This window comes from Rhinopithecus bieti, unplaced genomic scaffold (genome assembly GCF_001698545.2).
Source record: "Rhinopithecus bieti isolate Rb0 unplaced genomic scaffold, ASM169854v2 scaffold_17861, whole genome shotgun sequence".
Classification (NCBI taxonomy): Eukaryota; Metazoa; Chordata; class Mammalia; order Primates; family Cercopithecidae; genus Rhinopithecus; species Rhinopithecus bieti.
In genome coordinates, this window is record NW_016809830.1 from 5,306,048 (window position 1) to 5,329,220 (window position 23,173).

Below are 23,173 nucleotides of genomic sequence, written 5' to 3' on the forward strand. Positions count from 1 at the left end.
ACTATAGGCACAGACTCCTGGGCTCAAATCGCCTCCTAATCCTTCAAGTCCCATTGAGAATCTTCAGGCCTCCTGTATCCAGAAAACTATCCTGCCTACCATTATGCTAAACTGCTCATTCTAGAGTCAGGCAGCTCTTGATCTGCTGAATACAAGGCCCTAACAATGGCATCAGCACCAGTACTTCTGTCACATAGGAAGACATTTCATCTCTTAATATATGCTCACTATTCTAAGCAATTTGCAAATATAAGCTCATTTAATATACCTTAGAAGACAAGTACTTTAATTAGCCCCAACTTGTAGATACAGAGAGGTAAAGTAATTTGCTGGAGGGCATACGGCTAGGGAGATACCGAGGTAAAGTGTAGGACGCATGGTAGTATGATAGGAGGGAACTGGGGGGCGGGCAGCAGCTGTTTAGGTTTGAAATGAATGTCCTCTACCAATCACCTTGGGACTTTGGGCTAGCAATGTCTTATCTGTAGACAAAGCCACAGAGTTCCATTCTAGCCTTCAGTTGCTCCTCTGATCTCTACTTTCTGAGCATAGAGCAGTCAGTAGAAAACTATGGACCCAAAGCATGCCAGAACTTAAGGCAATGGCAAAGCAAAGGACTAAGAACTCTACTTTTAAAAAAAGTTAACAAGGACAAGAATGAAACACCATTCACTGAGAAAATCCAAGTGGTGGTAACATTTTCATTAAGGGAGGCATTAAGGGACAGTTCAAGAATTCCAACTACTTCATACCCACTGGGATGATTATACTAAAAAAATTAAAGAGAGAAAGAAAAAACAAGTGTTAGCGAGGCTGTAGAGAAAATGGAACTCTTGTGCACTGCTGGTGGGAAAACAGTCTGGTGGTTCCTCAATAAGTTAAACATGGAATTATCAGATGACCCAGAAATTCTACTCCTATGTGTCTACTCAAAGAAATGAAAACAGGTGTTCAAATATTTATGCACGAATGTTTATAGCAGCTATATTCACAAGAGCCAAAAGGCAGAAACAACCCAAATGTCCATCAACAGGTAAATGGATTAACTATATGTGATATAACTATGAATGGAATGTTATTCAGCCATAAAAAGCAACAAATCACTATTATATGCCACAACATGAATGGACCTTGAAAGATATCATGTCAGTGAAGAAGCCAGTCACAAAGGACCACAGTTTGTATGGTTCTGTTTTTATGAGATATGCAGAAGAGGCAAATTCACAGAGACAGAAAGAAGAGCAATGGTTGCCAGGGCCTGGTGAAGTGGCAACAGGGGAGGACTGCTTACTGGGCATGGGGCTTCCATTCAGGATGAGTTCTGTGGGGGCTAAACAGTGGTAACAGTTGCACAACACTGTGATTATATTTAATGCCACGGAATTAAACACTTTAAGATGACTACAGTGGTAAATTTCATGATACGTGTATTATACATCAAAAGGAAACAAAAGAACTCTTTGCAGGAATCAGGAGGCTGAGTTTCCAAACCAGCAGTAATCTCCACCACCAACAGGACCCCCTGCCTCATCAATCCTAGTCAGTAGGTCACCACATGTGTTTCCCACCTATTTCACTTTAGCAGCTCCCTCAGTTCATCTTCCTCTTGTAGAACTCTCTCATCATTGCTTCCCTGGATCACCGCCACCTCCTCATGGCTGGTCTTTTACTGCGTTTAAGTGAAACCTCAATGAAGTTGATTTAAAGGTTAACATGAGCATGGAGAAGCAATTCCCCAATTTGGCCATGTATGCTGGCCATAATCATTTCTGATCAAGTATCAAGTATTTAATATATATATCATTTTCCTTATCAACTATATTACACTATTATTAGCAAGTAATACTTCACGGTACAACAAGTACAACTGGAAAACTAAGTCACATCTCATTCACTGGCTCAGGGCTAAATCTCAATTGCGTTACAATTATAGAAACATGCTTCCTTTCCATTGTCCATATTCAAAACTTCACATACGGAGACCTTTGTCTATTCTTTGTCTATTAAACACGCACAATCTCTATAGAATGATCAATAAGCCCACCAAAAAAACCCCTAAAACAAAGAACAGTAACAAATCAAATTAACTGGGATCCGCACATACTTGGCAAGTTGTTTCTCGGCATCGGCACAAAGTTCCAGAAGCCCCATCAGAACAGCGGAGACATCCATGTAAGGTTCCCAAACGGTGAACCCGCGTCCAATCAGATCAATGGCTGTTCTTCGGATAGTGCTGTGTGGAGGAAGTTTGGGGCTTGGAGGCTGTAGCAGAAGAAACGTCAGTGCCTTGCCTGAAATGACAGAATACAACGCAGAGCATTAAGGGAATTTTACTTTTGTAATCTTTTCTTTTGAAGCATACTTTCCAAATATAATCCATTTTTGATTTTTTTAACTGAAAAAGGTTCTGAACCTCAAGACTACAAATATCTTAAATAAATGGTTTGCTCAGCCACATTCTTGGAAAAGTTAGGCTATATTATTTCATACCGTATTCTAAAGTGTTTTAATTACATATTATATGTAAATGGGTATATATAATTTCAAAACATATCAATGATCTTAAATTCCAAACAATATTTCTCCCTAACTCAGGGTTCTGCAAAATGGGGATGGTTTCAAATAATGTAATACGGTATTTCTTAACCTTTCTTCTGCATCTAACACAGTTCATATGTAAAATACTCCCCCTCAAAACATCCCTTATTACAGGCACATTGCAATGAAGGATGGAGAATGGAGAACAGGTAGTTTGAAAAGCTTCCCTCCCAAAGCATCTATTTTCCTCTATATTCTGGTGTATGTACTGATACAGTACAATTATGTCAAGGGTGTGGTAAGTTCTTCACATGATTTTGTTAAACATGTTAATAGTTCACTATTATTTCTAAATCTGATGAGATGACCTAGATCTTAATAATAAACAGGTATTCCTTTATGTTGAGGATGAGGCTGACAATTTGTATACTTATGTCTAATGGCTATTAAGCCACAAAACTTCATCTACTTCAGAAGGCATTTTGACATTTAAAAAAGAAAAACAGCAGGGGCTATGAAAAGCAAGTTGTAATTTAGAAGAGTTTTTGTTTGTTTGTTTTTTGAGGGAAGAAAGAAAACAGTTCCTAAGTCACAGAACAGTACAGCATACTGATTAAGAGGAACACATGCTTCAGGGTTAAGACAGGAAATTAACCATGGTTCCGTAACTCACTGGGGGCAGGCCTAGGAAGGTACTCACTGAGCCTGACTTTTCTCATACTATAGTGCTTACTCTGAATACCTATGAAACATGGCTCTTTTCTAAATGAAGAAAATGGCACATAAACTTTAGTACATCATATCCAACCAACAAAAGCATATAATAGTTTTTATATTATAGTCAATTGTTAAACGAGAAAGGATTGAAATGGAAAGGAAGAGAAGGGAAGAGTATTGTAAAGCCAGGATAAGAGTCAGTGGATACACTGAAAAGTAGTGATTCTGAATTTCTTCTCAGTCACGGAACCCTTCAAGAATCTGATGAAAGCCATCAGTCCTTTCCCCAGGAAACTACACACACAGTCATACCCATCAAATTCTGCAGAAGAATGTCAAGGCGGCCATAGATTGTGGGTTAACAATTCCTGCAGTTAAACTAAACAACATCCCAGAATTCATACTTCATATGTGTATTTGTAAATGTTACTCTTGTATTTAACTATATAATTATAATATATAAAGCTTCATGTTTTTCTTTTGGATCAGAAAAATAATAAACTCCTTTAAAAAAGGTAACACAGTTTTCTAGTTTCTGCCAGCACATACATGTCCTTTTATCACATGAAATGCTCCTATTTTTAAATACGAGCATTTCCCTTTTCCTCAGTAAGTCTGTCAGTTCCTTGAGGGTAGTAACTGTGTTTCACACAACCCTGCATCTTCTAAACCACCAACCACAGTGCTTTGCACACATTATTTACATAAATGAAAAACAGGTCTGCCTTTACTGTCAGAATATTTCCAATACAGCTCCCTGCCCCAGTTTGTCCGAATGATATTTCAAAATGTCTAGAAATCTACAATTTTCCTGTTTATTTTTTACTTCTCGGAAGTCATAAGAGCTACAGAAAAACTCCAACTGCTATTTTCTGCAGACATCCTGAAACACTAGCAGCCATGGCTTCCAATCTAAGCAATAAGGCTCCCTGGAGGTGCATCCTTGCTAAGTAGTATCGCAAAAGGAGGTAAAGTTTCCTAAGTACAATGTTTTACAGCATTTCAGTCATCAATTTCCTTAGTGGCACTTTACCATTTTTGTATTCATTACAGATGGGAGCATACAGGCAACACTAGAGACCTCACTGATACCTAAGGGCCTCTGTGTTGGGAGCTCTGGAGGAAGTTTCCTCACCACTCTGGACAATTTTTTCCTGAGAGTGAAAATAAACACTAAGTGGTTGATATCTTGATATTTTCCATCACTGTTCTGACAAAGTGGGAAGGACAGCATAAGGGAACTGATCACTTGCACTTGGATGAAATGACAGAAAAGCGTTCTCCCTTTCTGCCTCCTTTCAGAAGACCCTGGCTCTACAAGGGCCACAAGAGTGCCTGCTGCTCCTCTGTCAAGCATGGCCTCGCTGTGAGAATGCGTGGCTCAGCAGAAAACACAGGGTCTCTAGAGCACCACCGTCCCTTCTCTTAAATCATTTTCTATTTCACTCAACGACCTCATAAGTAAAATTCCCCTACAGCATCTCTCCTTTAGTTCAAATTATAGTCTCCAAGTAACATAAAGTAAAGATCCCTATGGTTTTGGCAGGGCAGTTTTTACAGCTCTGGCAGGCCACGTGAGGGCATTAAAAGGAAAGGAAAATGGGCTACTCTACACACAAATTTCAAATCTACTGGTAAGAGTATGATGTTTTCTCTTTTTCAGGGAGCTGTTTTGGAATTACAAAGATGTACAAATGTTAAAACTCCGTATCTATTTCTGACAACTTTTCCCAAACAAAACATGTAAATAACAGTGTGAAAAAGGATTTTCAAGTTAAACCTTTAGATTTCTAGCCCTGGTGATTAATAGGAAGCATATTACTTTTCTGCTACTAGCAGTAATGACAATGATGTTCTGAAGGAATAATCTGGGATGCCTATAACTTCAAACTTCTTAATCATCTATTTTTTATACTAATATTAAGAAACCAGCCTTTAAAAAATATTATATAATAGAAAGACATAGCTAAATTTATTCCTTTCTTAACTTTTATTGTATCCTCTAATTTAGGGATTTTCTACTTTATAATTCCATATGACATAGGTGCTCTCAACATGGATCAAAGAGGATCAAATGCTGAAATCAAGATAATGATAGTGTCTTCCCTCTTGATAAAGTCTTAAGACAGAATTTTATGAATTTTGCCTCCCATAATTCTTCTTAACTGGTTGGTACTGAGTAAAAAATGTATATTTTAATCTGTATAAGATAGAATCTAACTTTGTAGAAAATAAATATTTCCTTATTTTATATAAATGGACCACTATTCTACAGTATCTCATTGAGAAGGCAAGGTGGGGAATGATGCTACCATTGACCATCATCGCCAATCCCTTCTTCTTAAAGGTTCTCCAGTGACGGTATGAAAAAGTTCAGCTAACTGGCCTGGTATTCAGTCAAGGATTTTCGCATTTGGTGCCAACCCATCGACTCAAATATTCATGTAATACCTGTGAATTGCATATTGCTATACTCTACTATGTGCTAGGGAAAAAAGGGAGACTAGGACTCAGTTCTTTCCACTAAGGAAATTCATTCTAATTCAGGAACAGGAGCAAACAGGCAATTTAAATATATTGTGAATTGTGTTATAATTTTTATAAGCACAAGATAACAAGACAGAGCTTAACAGAGGCACTTAGCCTCATCTTGGGGGGTACAAGAAGGCTTCCAGAGGAAGGTGATCTTTATGCCACAACCTTAAAAATAGGTAGGAATTAGCCACTTAAAGGAGAAGGGAAAGAAAACATTCCAGGCAGAGGAAAGAGCATATGTAAAGACCAGGAAATAAGACAGAACATGGCAAGATCACAGGGTTACATGTAGTACAGCATGGCTAGAAACTGTGTGCATATATGGTTGGGGAAGGGGTAAATGGGTGAAGGGGAGAAGAGGGCAGGGGGGATGAAGTATAACAGCGAAACAAAAGGCAGGACAGGTTATTACAGCTCCAGGACAAAGGGCCTTATATGCCATGCTCAGGAGTTTGTTTATTCCGGTGATAATAAAAAACCATTACAAAGTTTTAAGCAAAGGAGAGATCTGATCACGTTTGGTTTTAAAAAGATCAATATTTGAGGTGTCGTGTGATTAGAAAAGGGCAAGTGCCAGTCGGGCGCAGTGGCTCATGCCCGTAATCCCAGCACTTTGGGAGGCTGAGGTAGGCGGATCATGAGGTCAGGAGATCAAGACCATCCTGGCTAACATGGTGAAACCCTGTCTCTATTAAAAATACAAAATAGTTAGCTGGGTGTGGTGGTGGGCACCTGTAGTCCCAGCTACTCGGGAGGTTGAGGCAGGAGAATGGTGTGAACCCGGCAGGCGGAGCATGCAGTGAGCTGAGATCGCGTCACTGCACTCCAGCCAGGGCAACAGAGCAACAGAGGAAGACTCCGTCTCAAAAAAAAAAAAAAAAAAAAAAGAAAAGAAAAGAGCAAGTGCCCTTTTTATTCTGATCTTCTCATCTGCAGTCAAATGGGATTAATTAGAATCAAAGAATTTCTGAATGGAAAGACCTTCAGAAAAATCTGGTATATTTCTATGTTCTATGAGATAACAGAACCATATAGGCCAAGTGGTTAGATGTAGCTCTGGGTAAGGAGTTGAGGTCTCTGTGGCCCTGACGATGTTCAATAACCAGTATACAACTTATATCTTTGCGACCATGTTGTATTCATGACACTACCAACTATGGATTCAGAACTATATCTACAACCAATCCTGAGTCCACTTTCTCCTCCTTCTGAAATAATTTCAGCTCCTGTTACGAGCATCTCCCCAAAACAGAAGATTAAGTAATGTTTTATCTTTTCTTAAACAATGAGTTTTTGTCAGTGAAGCAACACATAACAATACCAAGGTTCCTATCATTGTCTTCGCTCTAACTTAGTTGCATCATGGTCACAAAATGGTTAATTCCACATCCAGCACAGCATCCACTTCCCAGGCAGGAAGTAGGAGAAGGGTGAAGGACAAAAGGACATGTGTCAGTTAAGTCTAGCTCCTTTTAAAGTCTAATTACATATTTCATTGGCCAGAATTATACCATATAATAATTCCCTACTTTCAAGGGAGCATGGGAAATGCAGTTTGTCAGCTGGACATATTGCCACTTTCAACAAAACTGAGGCTTTGTGACCTGGAAGGGAAGAATTGTATGGGGTGGGTAGCTACCAATTTCTACTGCATCTTCCCTGCTTATGTTAGAATGAAATTCTTCCTTTTAATATGGCAATTACTGTGCACACACTGAACAAACACAAATATACTATCTTTTGGCGTTTATTCTATTGCTTAAAGCTATTTTTATTTATTTACTAATTTACCTTTCATACTTGCTAAATAGGTAAGTTCCTTGGGCCAAATGAGATTCAAGAAAAATACTTTTATGTTAGGCCTAAGGCTTAGCACAGTGCTTTCTACTCAATAAGAACTTAATATATAATTGTTGCTTTGGTAAACGTTGAAAATTACTTTATACTATATGTGCCTAGCACAGTCAAAATTATGCACAGATCAGAAATTTCCAAGAGTCTGCTACAAACTTGTTTTGAACAATGGCAAAGTTTCCACAGTTACATGGTGAAATATGAAAAATATAAACAATGTACTAAGTCTTTTTCCTAAAGTTATATTTATTCAACGTAAAGGAGTGCTTATTCTGAGATATGGACTTACTATTTTGGTGAGGTTATATTCTTACTACTTTTTTTGGTGAATATATTTTTTTAATAGAGTGGTATTCTCTAATGTTTATAAAAAACAAAATTAAAAATTTGAAATAGTACTAACAAATGCCCTTATATTTTATTTTTAGAAATTGTACTGGTCCATGATATCCAAAAGACTGGAAATCCTTGCCATTTGTAATAAATGTACTGTCCTGGGGGAACTAAAGGGCACCTTCTCTATATAAGTAACACAAGCACAAAGACCTTTTACTAGTCACTGACTCTTGATTGAGAATGTCAAGAGACTCCTAACTCAACTTGTTACAGGGTAGAATTCAGCATGATTCATGTCAATCTGGGGCCATCTTCAAGATTAAGTTATCAAATTATTCGTGTTTCTTACCTATAAGCTAGGTGAGCAGTAGAGATACTGCAGCAGCTTCACAGTGAGAATTTATTATGTAACATCTCAGCACCACCCCGTATGTCTGGCCAAATGTACAAATAAACTACTGAAATGCAGACAGACTCAGAACACTAGAGAACAAATCAAAATGAAACAAAATCCTTTAAAAAGCAGAAAACACTTAAAATCCAGCAATGGATACATCACAATGAACTTAGACCCTCTGGCTGTTGAGAGATGAATTCTGTTGTTATGTCTCAAGAATAATAATAGCTCATATTTTAATACTATTAATTCATATCAAATTTTAATTTTCTTTAGAGTCCCAACTTTAATTGTACTTTTTTTTTTAAGGTGTTATGAGGTGATATGAAAGAGCAAAGCTGCAAGAAAATATTTACACTTTGCTGTAACAGCAAAATGCTACAAAGGAGAAAACGATTGGGGCAAAGAGAGCAAAATAAAGCCTATGTAAGCTGTGGTTAAACAGATGACAATATTATACTATGGGTAACTTGTTGCTCTGGCAAGATGAATATTGTTCAATCATGAGCTGACCAATGACAAATGCCAATGTTGAAAACTTTTGTAGTATCTGGCTATGTATGATGGTCAGTCCGTTTAAAAGCTATAACACACACCCACACACATGCATGCACACACATTTGTTCTCTCTTATTACTTAGAATAGCTTAATGAATCTCTTTTTTGGAACATTTATTTATCCTTATCACAAAGCACAGACTCAATTTATTAACACACCCTACATTTATTGAATACCTGTTATAGGAAAACACATCATTAACTATAAAGAAACATAGTTACATATTTTTATAAGCATCACGTATCATTTTTAGCATAATTTGTTTGATAACACTTTCATATTGCTATTTCACTTTTTTCCTCTATTTCTAGAACAAGGGTAGGGACTGCACCTGATAGTAGTACCTTCAGTTCACAGCACATACACAACAACAGACATACAGAACACGGACTTCTTTTTTTTTTGAGATGGATTGTCACCCTGTTGCCCAGGCTGGAGTGCAATGGCGCGATCTCAGCTCACTGCAACCTCTGCCTCCCGGGTTCAACAGATTCTCCTGTCTCAGACTCCCAAGTAGCTGGGATTACAGGCATGTGCCACCATGCTTGGCTAATTTTTTGTATCTTTAGTAGAGACAGGGTTTCATCATGTTGGCCAGGCTGGTCTTGAACTCCTGACCTCGTGATCCACCTGCCTCAGCCTCCCAAAGTACTGGGATTACAGGCATGAGCCACCACGCCTGGCTAATCTTTGGTATATTTAGTAGAGATGGGGTTTCGCATGTTGGCCCGGCTGATCTTGAACTCCTGACCTTGTGATCTACCTGCCTCCGGCCTCCCAAACAGAACATGGACTTCTTTTAATCACTAGAATTATTTTATTCATTTAAAACACATATACACAGAGTAAACTGCCAGTGGTGTATACTAACAGAATACCAGAGGTGCCTCACACCTTTATTTTCTTATAACCACAGATGCAACCAAGACATTAATCATGCAGATTTTTTAAAAAATGGTTTCCATTTGTGCAGAAAAGGCACAAAATAATTAAGGATTTTAAAAGTTGTAAAACTAGGGAGATTGTTTCCAGTCTTCCATTTGTAATTTTTATTTCCTTTTTAAAATTTCTGTCTAACTTCTGGATTAAGAAAATGTGGCACATATACACCAGGGAATACTATGCAGCCATAAAAAAGGGTGAGTTCATGTCCTTTGTAGGGATATGGATGAAGCTGGAAACCATCATTCTGAGCAAACTATCACAAGGACAGAAAACCAAACACCACATGTTCTCACTCATAGGTGGGAATTGAATAATGAGAACAGTTGGACACAGGGTGGGGAACATCACACACCGGGACCTGTCATGGGGTGGGGGAAGGGGGGAGAGATAACATTAGGAAATATACCTAATGTAAACGATGAGTTAATGGGTACAGCATACCAACATGGCACACGTATACCTGTGTAACAAACCTGCACGTTGTGCACATGTACCCTAGAACTTAAAGTACAATAATAATAAAAATGGTTTAAGTTTTCCCTTGATGCTTCCCTTAAACCTGAAGACCTCATAGGAATCTGTGGTTACCTGCAGGAAGTTTCTAGAACCAGCTATCATAAGCCCTCATAAACCGCCGGTACACCCATTAGAAAACAGTGACAGGCAGTGGATTACTGAGGAGGCTGACAGAGGGAAATGTGGACGGATGGCACACAGGAAGCAGGAGGGGAGAAGCCTTCCGTGATGAAGGGTCCTTTGCTAAAGGCAAGGGAACTTGGATTGAATGGCAACCAATGCTAACAGAAGACCATTGGCCAGAGAGAGGAGCTTTTAGGATTAGAAATTAAAACAGAGTCAAACCATGTTTACTAGGGAGAATAACATTTTCTTACTAGAATTATTACAAAACCAGAGAGTTTTAGAGAATTTTTCAAACACCCGAGGGATAATTCATGACTATTACTGCTGTCTGCTGGTAGGAAACACAAATAATTACTTTCTCTGGCTTTGGTCACTCTTAGGCTAGTTCACTGGCCTAGTTAAGACAATTTCACTCCTCAGACTTAAAAGGAAATCATGAATGAAGAAATAGCCACTGCCGGTTGCTGGATCTGAATAGTGAAGAAGGGGGAAAAGGTCATATTTAAAAAATACTTTAATTAATAGCTCAATTACAACCAGATTCCTATGGGAGAACATATTATATGCACTTTAAACCAAATGAATTTATGATGATTTGTGCCATTACAATGAGTGCAAAATGAATTAATAATGATTGGCCACTTATTTCAAAGTGTAACCAAGTGAATGAAGCCTTTTCTCACTTGCTAACGTCCATCAAAGAACAAGGATGGCAGAGTGCCATCTAGAATTCTATTCCTGTGCTTTATACATATCTTGATTTAATCAAAAATAATTCCAAGATGCCCATTATTTATGAATATGGAATAATTAAGAAACACTTCTATAACTAGAAGCTTTGTGTTAATGCAATTATTAAAATTGCTTTCAAACTTTTATATCCTGTACTGCATAAAATAAGTCATTTCTTTTAATAGAAAGCACAAAATAACTGTTAAATTAAGAAATTAATAAAGATATTTTAAATTCATTAACATCAGTTTAATCAAAAGTCTTCAAAGTAGTTATCTATTTCCTGTCCTATAATCAGAAGAGTATAACATCCAAATTCTCTTTGATTTAAAGCACATTTTTTCTTATCTACTGAATTTCAAATTAACTAAGTTGTGTCATGTAGGGAAATGTGATCTCATTTTGCTTTCGGTATAATGTCTTTTGGATGGCAGACCAAAATAGGAGATAGTCTTAGCTTCCTATAAATAAGCAAAAGGATGTTACTTAATGCATGTAGCCTTCTTCTACCTAGGGAAGGTAAAACGTGCTGATTGTTTGACGGTCAGGACATCAGCAATAAAGAAGTAAATAACAGAAACAGGTGTTTATGAGGTCAAAGAGGTGGGTGTTAAAAAAATCCATTAATCTACTAAATCTTTAATTGAATAGTCCGAACACTTCTATATCCCCTTCCCAAAAGAGGGAGGACTATTGAATGGCATGAGTGAAAGAGATGGAGGGAAGGAGGGAGGGAGGGAGGCAGACAAGAGAACAGCCGGGTTTCAGTTCTAGCTTGAGCACCTATTAGCTGAATGATCCTATTATTCATTTTGTATTTACTGACTGCCTGTTGTGTACCAAGCCCTATTTTAAGTGCAGATTTACAAAAGTCTATGCTCTTCTGAAGCTTACCTTCTAGTCGGGACATACAAACCAAATAAACAAATATATCAAGTGGCACTAAGTACTGTGAAGGAAAATATCCTGGAAAGTGACAGACAGGGAAGGACTCTGCAGAAGGTGACATTTGAACAAAGACTTGAGTGAGATGAAAGAGAACCATGTGAGTATCTGTGGGAGAAGCACAAAGGGCCCTGAGGCAGGAGCCTGCCTAGGATCTCTGAGGGACAGCAAAACATCCAGTATGGCCGGATGGCAGTGAACAAGGCAGAGACTGGTAGGACATGAAGTCACAGAGGTAGCTGTGGGATGGATCATGCTGGGTCTTTTAAATGTGAGGTTTTATTCTAAGTGTCATGAGAAACTTGTGGAAGGTTATGTGGAGGGCAGTGATGCAGCTGGATCCTGTGTACGGAATAGACTGTAGTGGGGCAAAAGTAAAATTAGGGAGGCCTACTGAGAGGCTCCCAGTGGCTCAGGCAAGACAGAATGCTGGGCTGGACTGTAACAGTAGTCATGGAGTAGTGAGAACTGTCCGAATTCTGGATTTTTAATTTCATTGTTTTGGGACAGGGTCTCACTCTGTCACCCAGGCTGCAGTGCAGTGGTGCGATCACAGCTCACTGTAGCCTATACCTCCCGGACTCACATGATCCTCCCACCTTAGCTTCCTGAGTACCTGGGACTAAAGGTGCACACCACCACACCTGGCTAATGTTTATTTTTTTGTAGAGATGGGGTCTCACTCTGTTGCCAGGCTGGCCTCAAACTCCTGGGCTTGAGTGATCCTCCCACCTAAGCCTCCCAAAGTGCTCGGATTACAGTCATGAGTCACTGTTTCTGGTCTGAATTCTAGATTAAAAACATTTTTTTTTTTTAAAGATAGAGTGGACAGGATTAACTTAGGGATTAGATGTAGTCATGACAGAAAGAGAGGAAGTATGATTCTAAAAAATTGAACATAAACAATTAGGTGAATGGTGGTGACATTTAGTAAAACAATAAGAGAGAAGAAGAGTTTCTTTTTGTTGTTGTTTTGAAGCAAGGGACAGTTATCCAAAGTTTAGTTTTGGGACATTTCAAACTTTAGATACACATCAAACATTTAAGGGTGGGTGTCAGCTAAGTCACTGGATACACAAATCTGGAGACCAATATAGAAACCAGCACTAGAATTAAAATGAGGCTGGGTACAGTGGCTCATGCTTGTAATCCCAGCTGTCAGGCCTCTGAGTCCAAGCCAAGCCATCGCATCCCCTGTGACTTGCACCTATACACCCAGATGGCCTGAAGTAACTGAAGAATCACAAAAGAAGTGAAAAGGCCCTGCCCCACCTTAACTGATGACATTCCACCACAAAAGAAGTGAAAATGGCCAGTCCTTGCCTTAAGCGATGACATTATATTGTGAAATTCCTTTTCCTGGCTCATCCTGGCTCAAAAGCTCCCCACTGAGCAGCTTGTGACCCCACTCCTGCCCACCAGAGAGCAACCCCCCTTTGACTGTAATTTTCCTTTACCTACCCAAATCCTATAAAACGGCCCCACCCTTATCTCCCTTCGCTGACTCTCTTTTCGGACTCAGCCCGCCTGCACCCAGGTGAAATAAACAGCCATGTTGCTCACACAAAGCCTGTTTGGTGGTCCCTTCACACGGACACGCATGACACCAGCACTTCAAGAGCCTGAGGTGAGAGGATCGTTTGAGCTCAGGCAAACAAGACCAGCCTGGGCAACAAAGTGAGACCCTGTCTCTACAAAAAATTCTTTTAAAAAATTAGGCATGGTGTGTGTACCTGCAGTCCCAGCTACCTGGGAGGCTGAGGTAAGAGGATCCCTTGAGCCCAGGAGGTAGAGGCTGCAGTGAGCTATGATCGCACCACTGCACTCTAGCCTGGGTGACAGAGTGAGACCGTTTCAAAAAAAAATAAAATAAAATAAAACTAAAAAAATACATGTACAGATGACTCAGAGGCCATGGAACTGGATGTGATACCTAGAGAATTAATGTAGATACTAAAGAACTTCTATAGGTTGAAAAGCAATGTCAAGACTGAGTACAAGTGGCCAATGAGGTGGCTGAAAAGCAGGAGATGATGTCACTGAAACCAAGTGAAGAAAGTGTCAAGGTTTAACATAGTTGGAATTATCATATGCTACCCAGAGCCTGAGACAAGGGCTGAGAATCACTTATTGGATTTGGCAATTTAGAAGCCACTGGTTACCTCATGAAAAGATTTTAGTGGAGTGAAAGGCAGGAAAACTTGGTTGAAGCAAATTCAGGAAAGAATGGTAGCTGAGAAAGCAGACAAGGTAAATTTAGTTAGAGTAGTACACAATGTACATAATTATACAGCTCTCCTGTGACAACGATTTCTTATGGCTACTGACAATTTGGTGTCATATATATATATATATATATATATATCTCCAGTGAGCTCAATTCAGAGATCGCTCATTAATAATGATGTTAATCTTGGTGTTCATGTAACCTTCCATAGGAAGAGAATGGTAGATGAAATGGGTATGAGTGTCTCTGGTTTATGTGACACGGATTTCTCACTAAAAATAAAGTAGCAGTCCATGTTCTATCCATTGCTTCTACCAGCCTCCTCTGGGCCTGATCGCCTCCAGGAATCAACCAATCTGAGTGAGTCTCTGGCCTTCCCAGGGATAAAACTCACCTAACACTCCAGCTTCACTTACTCACTTCTGATTTCTACAGGAATGCATCTTCACCCTTTCTGGTCACCCATACACCATTAAACATCCATGAAGGGGGGCTTGCCAAATAGATTCCAGGGTTCTGATGGTGTCGATGTATCTCCCCAAAGTAATTAACTTACCACTCAGTCAAAGGCTCACGCTCAGTTTTTTATCCATTTGCACTAACGTAGAGAGTTAAGAATTAAAGTATTATTAAACAGTACATAAAACCCAAACAATGACATTCTCCAAAGAAATGCCATTAATGTCAACCAAAAATATGGCAAGAAACTGAAAAGAAGTATTTCATTATAACTTCATAATTGTCTCTTCTTTTAAATAAGTCACATAAGCTAATTAAGTAAGCTATCATTACAAGATAAATCTCAAAGTAATTTTATAGGTAGTCCAGTAGAGATTAAAATCATATGAAAAATTACTTGACCTCTTTTCTAATAACCACAGAAAGGATTCAACTGGAACAAGGAATTGCTGAGTGTTAACCCTTTACGAATACATACTCAAAGGCCCCAGATAAGTATGCCTTTGGTGGATACTAAATACTCAGTACACTGTGATATGGATACTAGAGTAAGTGTAGGAGAAATAAATTCAGAATTGTTTTACATGTTGGTAAATGGACAAATACTGACATTCTCAATACAAGCACTTTAAATGTTTCCTTTCTACACATTTATTTTATTGAAATTGAGTAAGGGGGAAAAAAGATGAGCAAACAAAAGTCACTCTGCTGCCCGTTTCTCAGTCTGGACATCTTTGTTTAAGCTTTGACTTGGCTTAAATGAACGAATTAATATTGACAAAAACATCAACTAAGCTAATGAGTTGTTAGTTAAGGCAATAAACATGTCACATTAGAGTCAGCGCAGTAAAGAGGTAATTAGCCCTGGAAAAGCCCTGCTGATTGGAGCTGTTGAGATCCTCTGCTCTTAACCTTTGAGTCCATTATCTAACCCAGGAGTGGTGGCTATGTTAATGGGAACTCGCCAGTAAACAGCAGCCTGACTATAGGCAGCAAGCCCGCACTCAGGATTCTGGGATGAAAGGGGTGCTGGTGTGTTTACAAGACAGCCCTCAACAAAGCTCCATGAAAATCTGTAACAGGGCTCTTTCTGGAAGCTATGTCAATCAATGTCAAACAAAGACAGAAGGCAAATATATTTCCAAAGAATATTTTTTAACAAAAGGATACACAGTAATTTTTAAGTAACAGAAAATGACAAAGGAAAAATCACGTCAATCACAAAATACTCTTCCTTCTACAAATAAGGACGCGTTGATCCTTTCAAGATAAAGCACAAGATACTATAATAGGAATTCTCAACTATCTGAGCTACAGAAGAGAAACTGAAATCACAGACAATTAAAAATCTTGGGCCGGGCGCGGTGGCTCAAGCCTGTAATCCCAGCGCTTTGGGAGGCCGAGACGGGCGGATCACGAGGTCAGAAGATCGAGACCATCCTGGCTAACATGGTGAAACCCCGTCTCTACTAAAAATACAAAAAACTAGCCGGGTGAGGTGGCGGGCGCCTGTAGTCCCAGCTACTCGGGAGGCTGAGGCAGGAGAATGGCGTAAACCCGGGAGGCGGAGCTTGCAGTGAGCTGAGATCCGGCCACTGCACTCCAGCCTGGGCGACAGAGCGAGACTCCGTCTCAAAAAAAAAAAAAAAAAAAATCTTGGATAATTTACATTCATTCAAGACAAAAAAGAAGCATAACATGATACTGCACTTCTGTGTTTACTAAGATTACCCTTAAGAGCAGCTTGCTTTATGAAATCTGGGTGTTTTTGGAACATCTCACTAATTTTACTATTTTGGCTTTTAGGACAATTACAACCAGCATTTCAGAGTCTATGTTGAAAAAAAATTAAATGCTTGGAGAAAAATCACAAATAGCCGGACAAAAATCTATATAGGAGTTAAAACATACCATATCATATGACTAAAACTTCCATTCTCTACATTAGCGGGCCATTTCTGAAACAGAGTGAAAGACCACATTGGAGAGTACCATTTGAGTTTGCATAATCTTCATATCAACTTCCCCCAAAATTATCAAATACAAGCTACGTTTTTACATTGCTTCTACTATCATATATTCATATCTATAGAAGCTACTAACATGTATGATAGACTGAGATTACATTATCAAGAAATATTTATTTTTTCTTTGGAACTTGTTTATCTTTTGAGCTTAAACAAACATGCCATGAATTTATAACACTACAATCCTGTTCACTTTTGAACATTTTAATACTTATGCAATTTTCTTTTATAAAGGAAGAAAATATTCCATCCTACTTTTGTTATTATATAAGTTTGAAGAAAGAAACTGTCAGATACGCAGCTGTTGCTGCTACTGCCATGTACATATATATGGTAGGGTGTGTGTGTGTGTCTGGATGTTAAAGGGGGAGAAACAATGGGACATTTACTATACAATAAATCAATATGTGCTATCTTTTTTCAGGCTGAGTAATTTCAAAAGGGACAGGAAGCAATTAGTTGCCTCACACCTTATTGGCTAGTGTATGGTTTTAATATTTTCTAAATTTTCCCTCAAATATAGCTCCTCTTTTATTAAATTTGCAAAATAGCAGCAAATGGCTTAGTTTTCATTAGTTAATTGTTCTATATAATCAAATTTAGACTGAAAAGCACTATAACACCATCTTCATTTTTAATAAAAGGTGAAAGAATACTGTAAACCAAAATAAGAAATAGTAATATATTTTCTGTTATTCTATTGTCATTGACAGCTAAGCATAACCTAAAATAACATAATACAGCATTCACTTCTTACGTTATATACAAAATATAAAATGTCCAAATATTTCAAAATTGTCTAGGAGCAATAAAGAAAATAAAGCTGTCGAAATATTTTCATACTTTACAATTATGTATGAGCTTAACTTGCTATAATTATTTCTATAGTAATTTCATGTCTAGGCAGTATATCATAGTACAATATCTTTTCCTTTACCCCAACATACCTGAAGAATATGACATTACCAAACCATGTTTTAAAATGGCAAAATGTTCCAAAACTGGAAGGAGCATAATTTTTAAAAGTCCTCCAGATGATCCAGATATATTCCCTCACTCCACATCTTGCCCCTGCCCCGTTCCACATAGGAGCCAAATGCTACCCTTCTTTCTCTCTCCAGTGACTAAAAATTTATGGATGGTAGGAGAGCTATTAAGTAAGACCTGGGTTCTAATCCCAAGCTTAATATTTGGTAACTGCTTGATCTGGGGTAACAAATTGGGTATAAGTTTCCTCATTCAATGAGATAAAATGAGACAGAGGTAAGACCTATTCTTGAGCTGACAGGAGTAAAAATAAACAGGGTAGCCTCTTGATATATCATATGCCTCTCCCTCCATACTCCTGTATATGTGTACAGATAAAACGGTTCCTTAGTTACTTTCTTCAATCACAGACATTTATCTGGAAATTAGACTTGAAAATGGACTATTTTTAAAAAAGGAAAACTTAGTGGACTCCAATCCTTTAAAAATACTATAAAGCATGTTATCAAACTAAGAAAAAATAGTGCAACAATTGAATAATGGGAAGGAAAGACAGAAGAAAGGAAAATTTATTTGCTGACTGACTGGTAGGTGGCAGTCCACTTGGTAGGTCCTGTGCTGGGTGTTTACATGTAGTATTTCATTCGTTTCTGAAAACAGACTTGTGAGGGAGATGAGACCAGTTTCAATTTTGAATGTGAGAAAAATTGCTTCTTAAAAACCTTCAATAACTTATTCTAGATTTTACTGTTTGAATTGCCAAAATCAGGTTGACCTGACTTGACAGCCTCTGTCTGACCATTATATTATATACAATACTTGTTTAAAAGTAATAGTCTATGTCATGTTCCACACTTAGGATGCTCTCTGGAAAGGAATTTTATGTTTAATATTGCAAAGGAAATACACCATATTGTTTTCTCCTGATGATCCCAGCAATATAAACTGGGTTCGTAATCAAAGAAGTGCTGAATTATTTTAACATGTATGAAAAGTGAAAAGCCTGACTGGCAGTTTTCCAAGGATGGCAGAAATTAATACAAATGATCAACATATATTAGCACATAAAAATAATTCAGAGAAAGGCAAACAAATATTCCAAAAACTGGCTTCCAAGCCTTTGCCCTGTTAACTCTGGCCTAGTTAAATAGAGCTAGCAATGCTATTTTTCTTCCTCTCGAAGTCTGTGGAAGGTGAATCAAATGTGAAAGCAAGATCAATTCTGTCCTAAGACAGTAAATGAGCTTAAGATCAGACCTGTTTCAGTTTATGGAGAGAATCTAACTATACGAGCTAAAATGCATGTTTATAGAACTATATTACAGAGGCAGAAGAAAAGAGAATACACTCCTGCCTGCACTAACAAACAAATGTTATGGCTATTGATAGTGCCAAAAAGCCATTCAGCCCCACCTACCACATCCGCATATAGAGCTGCTATGTTCTGCATGTTTGTAGCCTCCCAAAATCATATGTTGAAACGTAACCCCTAAGGTGATGGTATTAAGAAGTGGGGGTCCTGGGCACTAATGAGATTAGGGCCTTTGTAAAAGAAGCCTGAGGGAGCTTGTTCACCCTTTCCACCATGTGAGGACTCTCAGGAAGAAGGCACCATTGATAAGGAATGGGCCCTCACCAGATACTGAATCCACTAGAGCCTTCACCTTGGACTTCCTAGCCTTCAGAACTGCTGAGCAATACATTTCGGTTTTTTAATAAATTACTGAGCCTAAGGTATTTTGTTATAGCAGTCCAAGTAGACGAAGATAATAGCTAAAGATTACAACAAAATATTTTCATGCCTGTTTTATAAAAGTCAAGAGCTAGAAGGATACAACCTTATTTGGCAGATCAGAAAATTAAACCTCAAAGAGGTTATTATGATTTACTCCACACTAAAGAGCCAAGCGTCACGGCACGTCCAGAATCCAAAGCTCCTGTCTCAAAAACCAGCATTCCCTCCATGGTAATAGAAGGCATCCATAAGAAGTGAGGTTCAAAGTTATTGTCGTTATAACTGTTATCATTTTAACCGTTTTGATCACAAGCATACCCCAATGCTTAACATACTCTCTGGCACTGAGGAAGCACTCAAAAATATTCGTGGAATGAAAGAATTTGATTCACACTTCACCGTCCATATTTTAAGCATCTTTCAAGGTCTCAGTTCAGTTTTACTTTATTTACCAAAATAAAGGAAACAGATGGTCACCCCAGCTATTTTGTTCTTGAATCTCTGTAGCACATCTTTATACCATTAAAAAACACACAGACTTGGAAAGCTGTGTGAAAAAGAATCTTACAGATAATCCAGCCCAGAGGCTTCTAACCCTGGTTGGTATTGAGAATCACCTGATGAGCTTAATGTAAACACAAATTCTTAGCTCCACTGCAGACCTAGAGATGCAGAACACAACCCAGTGGCATGAAGTTCACTATTCTGTGCGACAGCCAGTGCCAATCTTAGACTTTTTTCATTATGTAAAATGCAAAGATAAGCAAAAGTAGAAAGAAGTGTAGACCAAGCATGGTGGCTCATGCCTGTAATCCCAGCACCTTGGGAGGCCAAGGTGAGTGGATCACCTGAGGTGAGGAGTTTGAGACCAGCCTGGCCAACATGGTGAAACCCTGTCTCTACTAAAAATATAAATTAGCTGGGCGTGGTGGCGCGCGTTTGTAATCCCAGCTACTCAGGAGGCTGAGGCAGGAGAATCACCTGAAGCTGGGAGGTGGAGGTTGCAGTGAGCCGAGATCGTGCCATTGCATTCCAGCCTGGGCAACAAGAGTGAAATTCCATCTCCAAAAAAAAAAAAAAAAAAAGAAAGAAAGAAAGTAAAAGAAAAAAGAAGCGTGTATAAACCTTGCTGCACACATCATCCAGATTCAACAACTTTGAACCCATGGCTAATCTTGTTTCATCCACACTCCCATTTGCTTCCCCATCTTTAACGCCTTCTCTTGTCTCTTTCATGCCTTTTTTCTTTCCTTCACTTACTTACATCTGTCTCTTCCAATCATAATTCAAACATGTCTCCTAAATCACTTCATCTACAGTTTGCCCCATCTCCTTTCTTGAAAAAATCAGTTCTTTTATCCCATAGAGTCTCCTCAAATCTGCATCCTGCTGATTACTTTCCTATGACAGTATTTAAAGTGTTCTTCTAACCTTTGTAGTTCCTATAAACTGGTTGAAGGGATTCAGTTTGAATTAGATCTGCTATGTACTTCCATCTCAGAAGCGTACAATGCCTGGTTCTCTCTTACGGTGATATTAGGAGTGATTGCCCAGGTCCATTACTATATTAGGGTGGCCAAATGATTATATTCCATCATTCCTTCATTTATTGGCTACAATATTGTTATAAAGAAGAATTTCCTTTCATCAACCACTTGATTATGCTGAGGTACATATGTATAAAATGTACTAATTTTCAAAATAAGTTAATTCCCTAACATCATTCAAAAATGACAATGAGGTTTATGTGATTTTTTCCCCCCAGTACCACTTTGAACTCTTGAATGAATCAAAGTAAATTTGATAGGTTCCTATTTCAATCCACTACGGTTAGTATTGTCTTTTCATTTTGCTTATATTTGATAGAAATATAAATAGATAAATCGCTCCTGGATTCTCAGTCACTGTATGTGGAGGTGTTTTCACATTAAATTACATTTCTTTTAGCACTTGTATAATTTCATATGATTGATACATATATATATATAATATAGTTTCAAAATAAATATAAATAAAATTTCATGTAGTTATTACTACTAAATATAAAAGATTTTCCTTGAATTGTAAGTTCTCAGGGTACATTTGCAACTCTAAATCCACTAGAATAAAAGTAGTTAGAAGCTAAGCAGAAATCTTTATCAATATCTTCTGAAAACTGTCTATAATCATGCCAGGCACAGTGGCTCATGCCTGTAATCCCAGCACTTTGGGAGGCTGAGGTGGGCAGATCACTCGAGGCCAGGAGCTCGAGACCAGCCTGGCCAACATGGAGAAACCCCATCTCTACTAAAAATACAAAAACTAGCTAGATGTGGTGGTGCATGACTGTAGTCCCAGCTACTTGGGAGGCTGAGGCACGAGAATCTCTTGAGCCCAGGAGGTGGAGGTTGGGGTGAGCCAAGATGGTGCCACTGCACTCTAACCTGGACGACAGAGCAAGACTCTGTCTCAAAACAGAATAAAACAAAGTAAACAAACAGAAATTGTCTATAATCATAAAGGGAAATAATACAATCTAGAAGTTCCTTATTGTTTCAGGTAAGATACTCCTTAAAATTTTGGGTTTAATTTTCTTCACCAAAGTCCTGCCTTTTTCCTACTCTCTAAGCCACACTTACCTTTCAATCTGTGAGACTATCTATCTACTTTCTTCTATGTTTGCAATGGCTTCGGGCCAATTTTTTGCCTGGAGAATATTTGCCCTAATAAGCAGCTGCGTCATTCCTTCTGTGGTTCTCTCACCGTTTTATAAAACAATTAAAAATTGTTAATGTTCTCTAGTGCATCTGGAGATGACCACACCACAATGATTCTGGCATTTTGAGGGAAGAAGCTAAAAAAAAGGTTAATTGAAGGTGAGTTTGCCAAGCAAGATAATGTATTCAAACATAAACTTACACATAGTCACTTAATAATCCTAAATAAGAGCAAAAGACTCTGCACACAGATTCTTTCTTTCTGTCAGGAAGAAAGTGCATTATTTATCTTGGTTTCCACATGTGGAAAGCAGGAATGGCTGCCACTCTCCACTCTGCACATGGGCAATAATTGTAAAAACCTAATAACGTCACATAAAAAAATCATGAGTATCTTGAAATCAAAAGGTTACAAAACATATTGTTTCCCAAAAGTTAGGCTATTTTGTTACCAAATTTAGAGGTAATTAAGTTTAAATGCAGAACACTTCTAATTAAAACTATATTAATAGCTGAGGTTTTGAAAAATACACTGCATTAAAAATCATTACGAGGCCAGGCGCAGTAGCTCACACCTGTAATCCCAGCACTTTGGGAGGCTGAGACAGGCAGATCACCTGAGGTCAGGAGCTAGAGACCAGTCTGGCTAACATGGTGAAACCTCGTCTCTATTAAAAATACAAAAATTAGCTGGGCACAGTGGCAGGTGCCTGTAATCTCAGTTACTTGGGAGGTTGAGGCAGGAGAATCACTTGGACCCATGAGGCAGAGGTTGCAGTGAGCTAGGATCGCGCCAATGCACTCCATCCTAGGCAACAGAACGAGACTCCATCTCAAAAAAA

The 23,173-nt window shown here is 38.4% G+C and overlaps 1 protein-coding gene across 1 annotated transcript in view; it reads right to left on the bottom strand.

Moving 5' to 3' along the window:
* Window positions 1–23,173, bottom strand: part of WDR7 (WD repeat domain 7) — a 407,408-nt gene that overhangs the window by 111,614 nt on the left and 272,621 nt on the right. Inside the window, exon 22 of the mRNA XM_017890454.1 lies at window positions 2,105–2,291. Coding sequence (XP_017745943.1) covers window positions 2,105–2,291 — 187 coding nt within the window. The remainder of the gene's footprint in view (window positions 1–2,104; window positions 2,292–23,173) is intronic.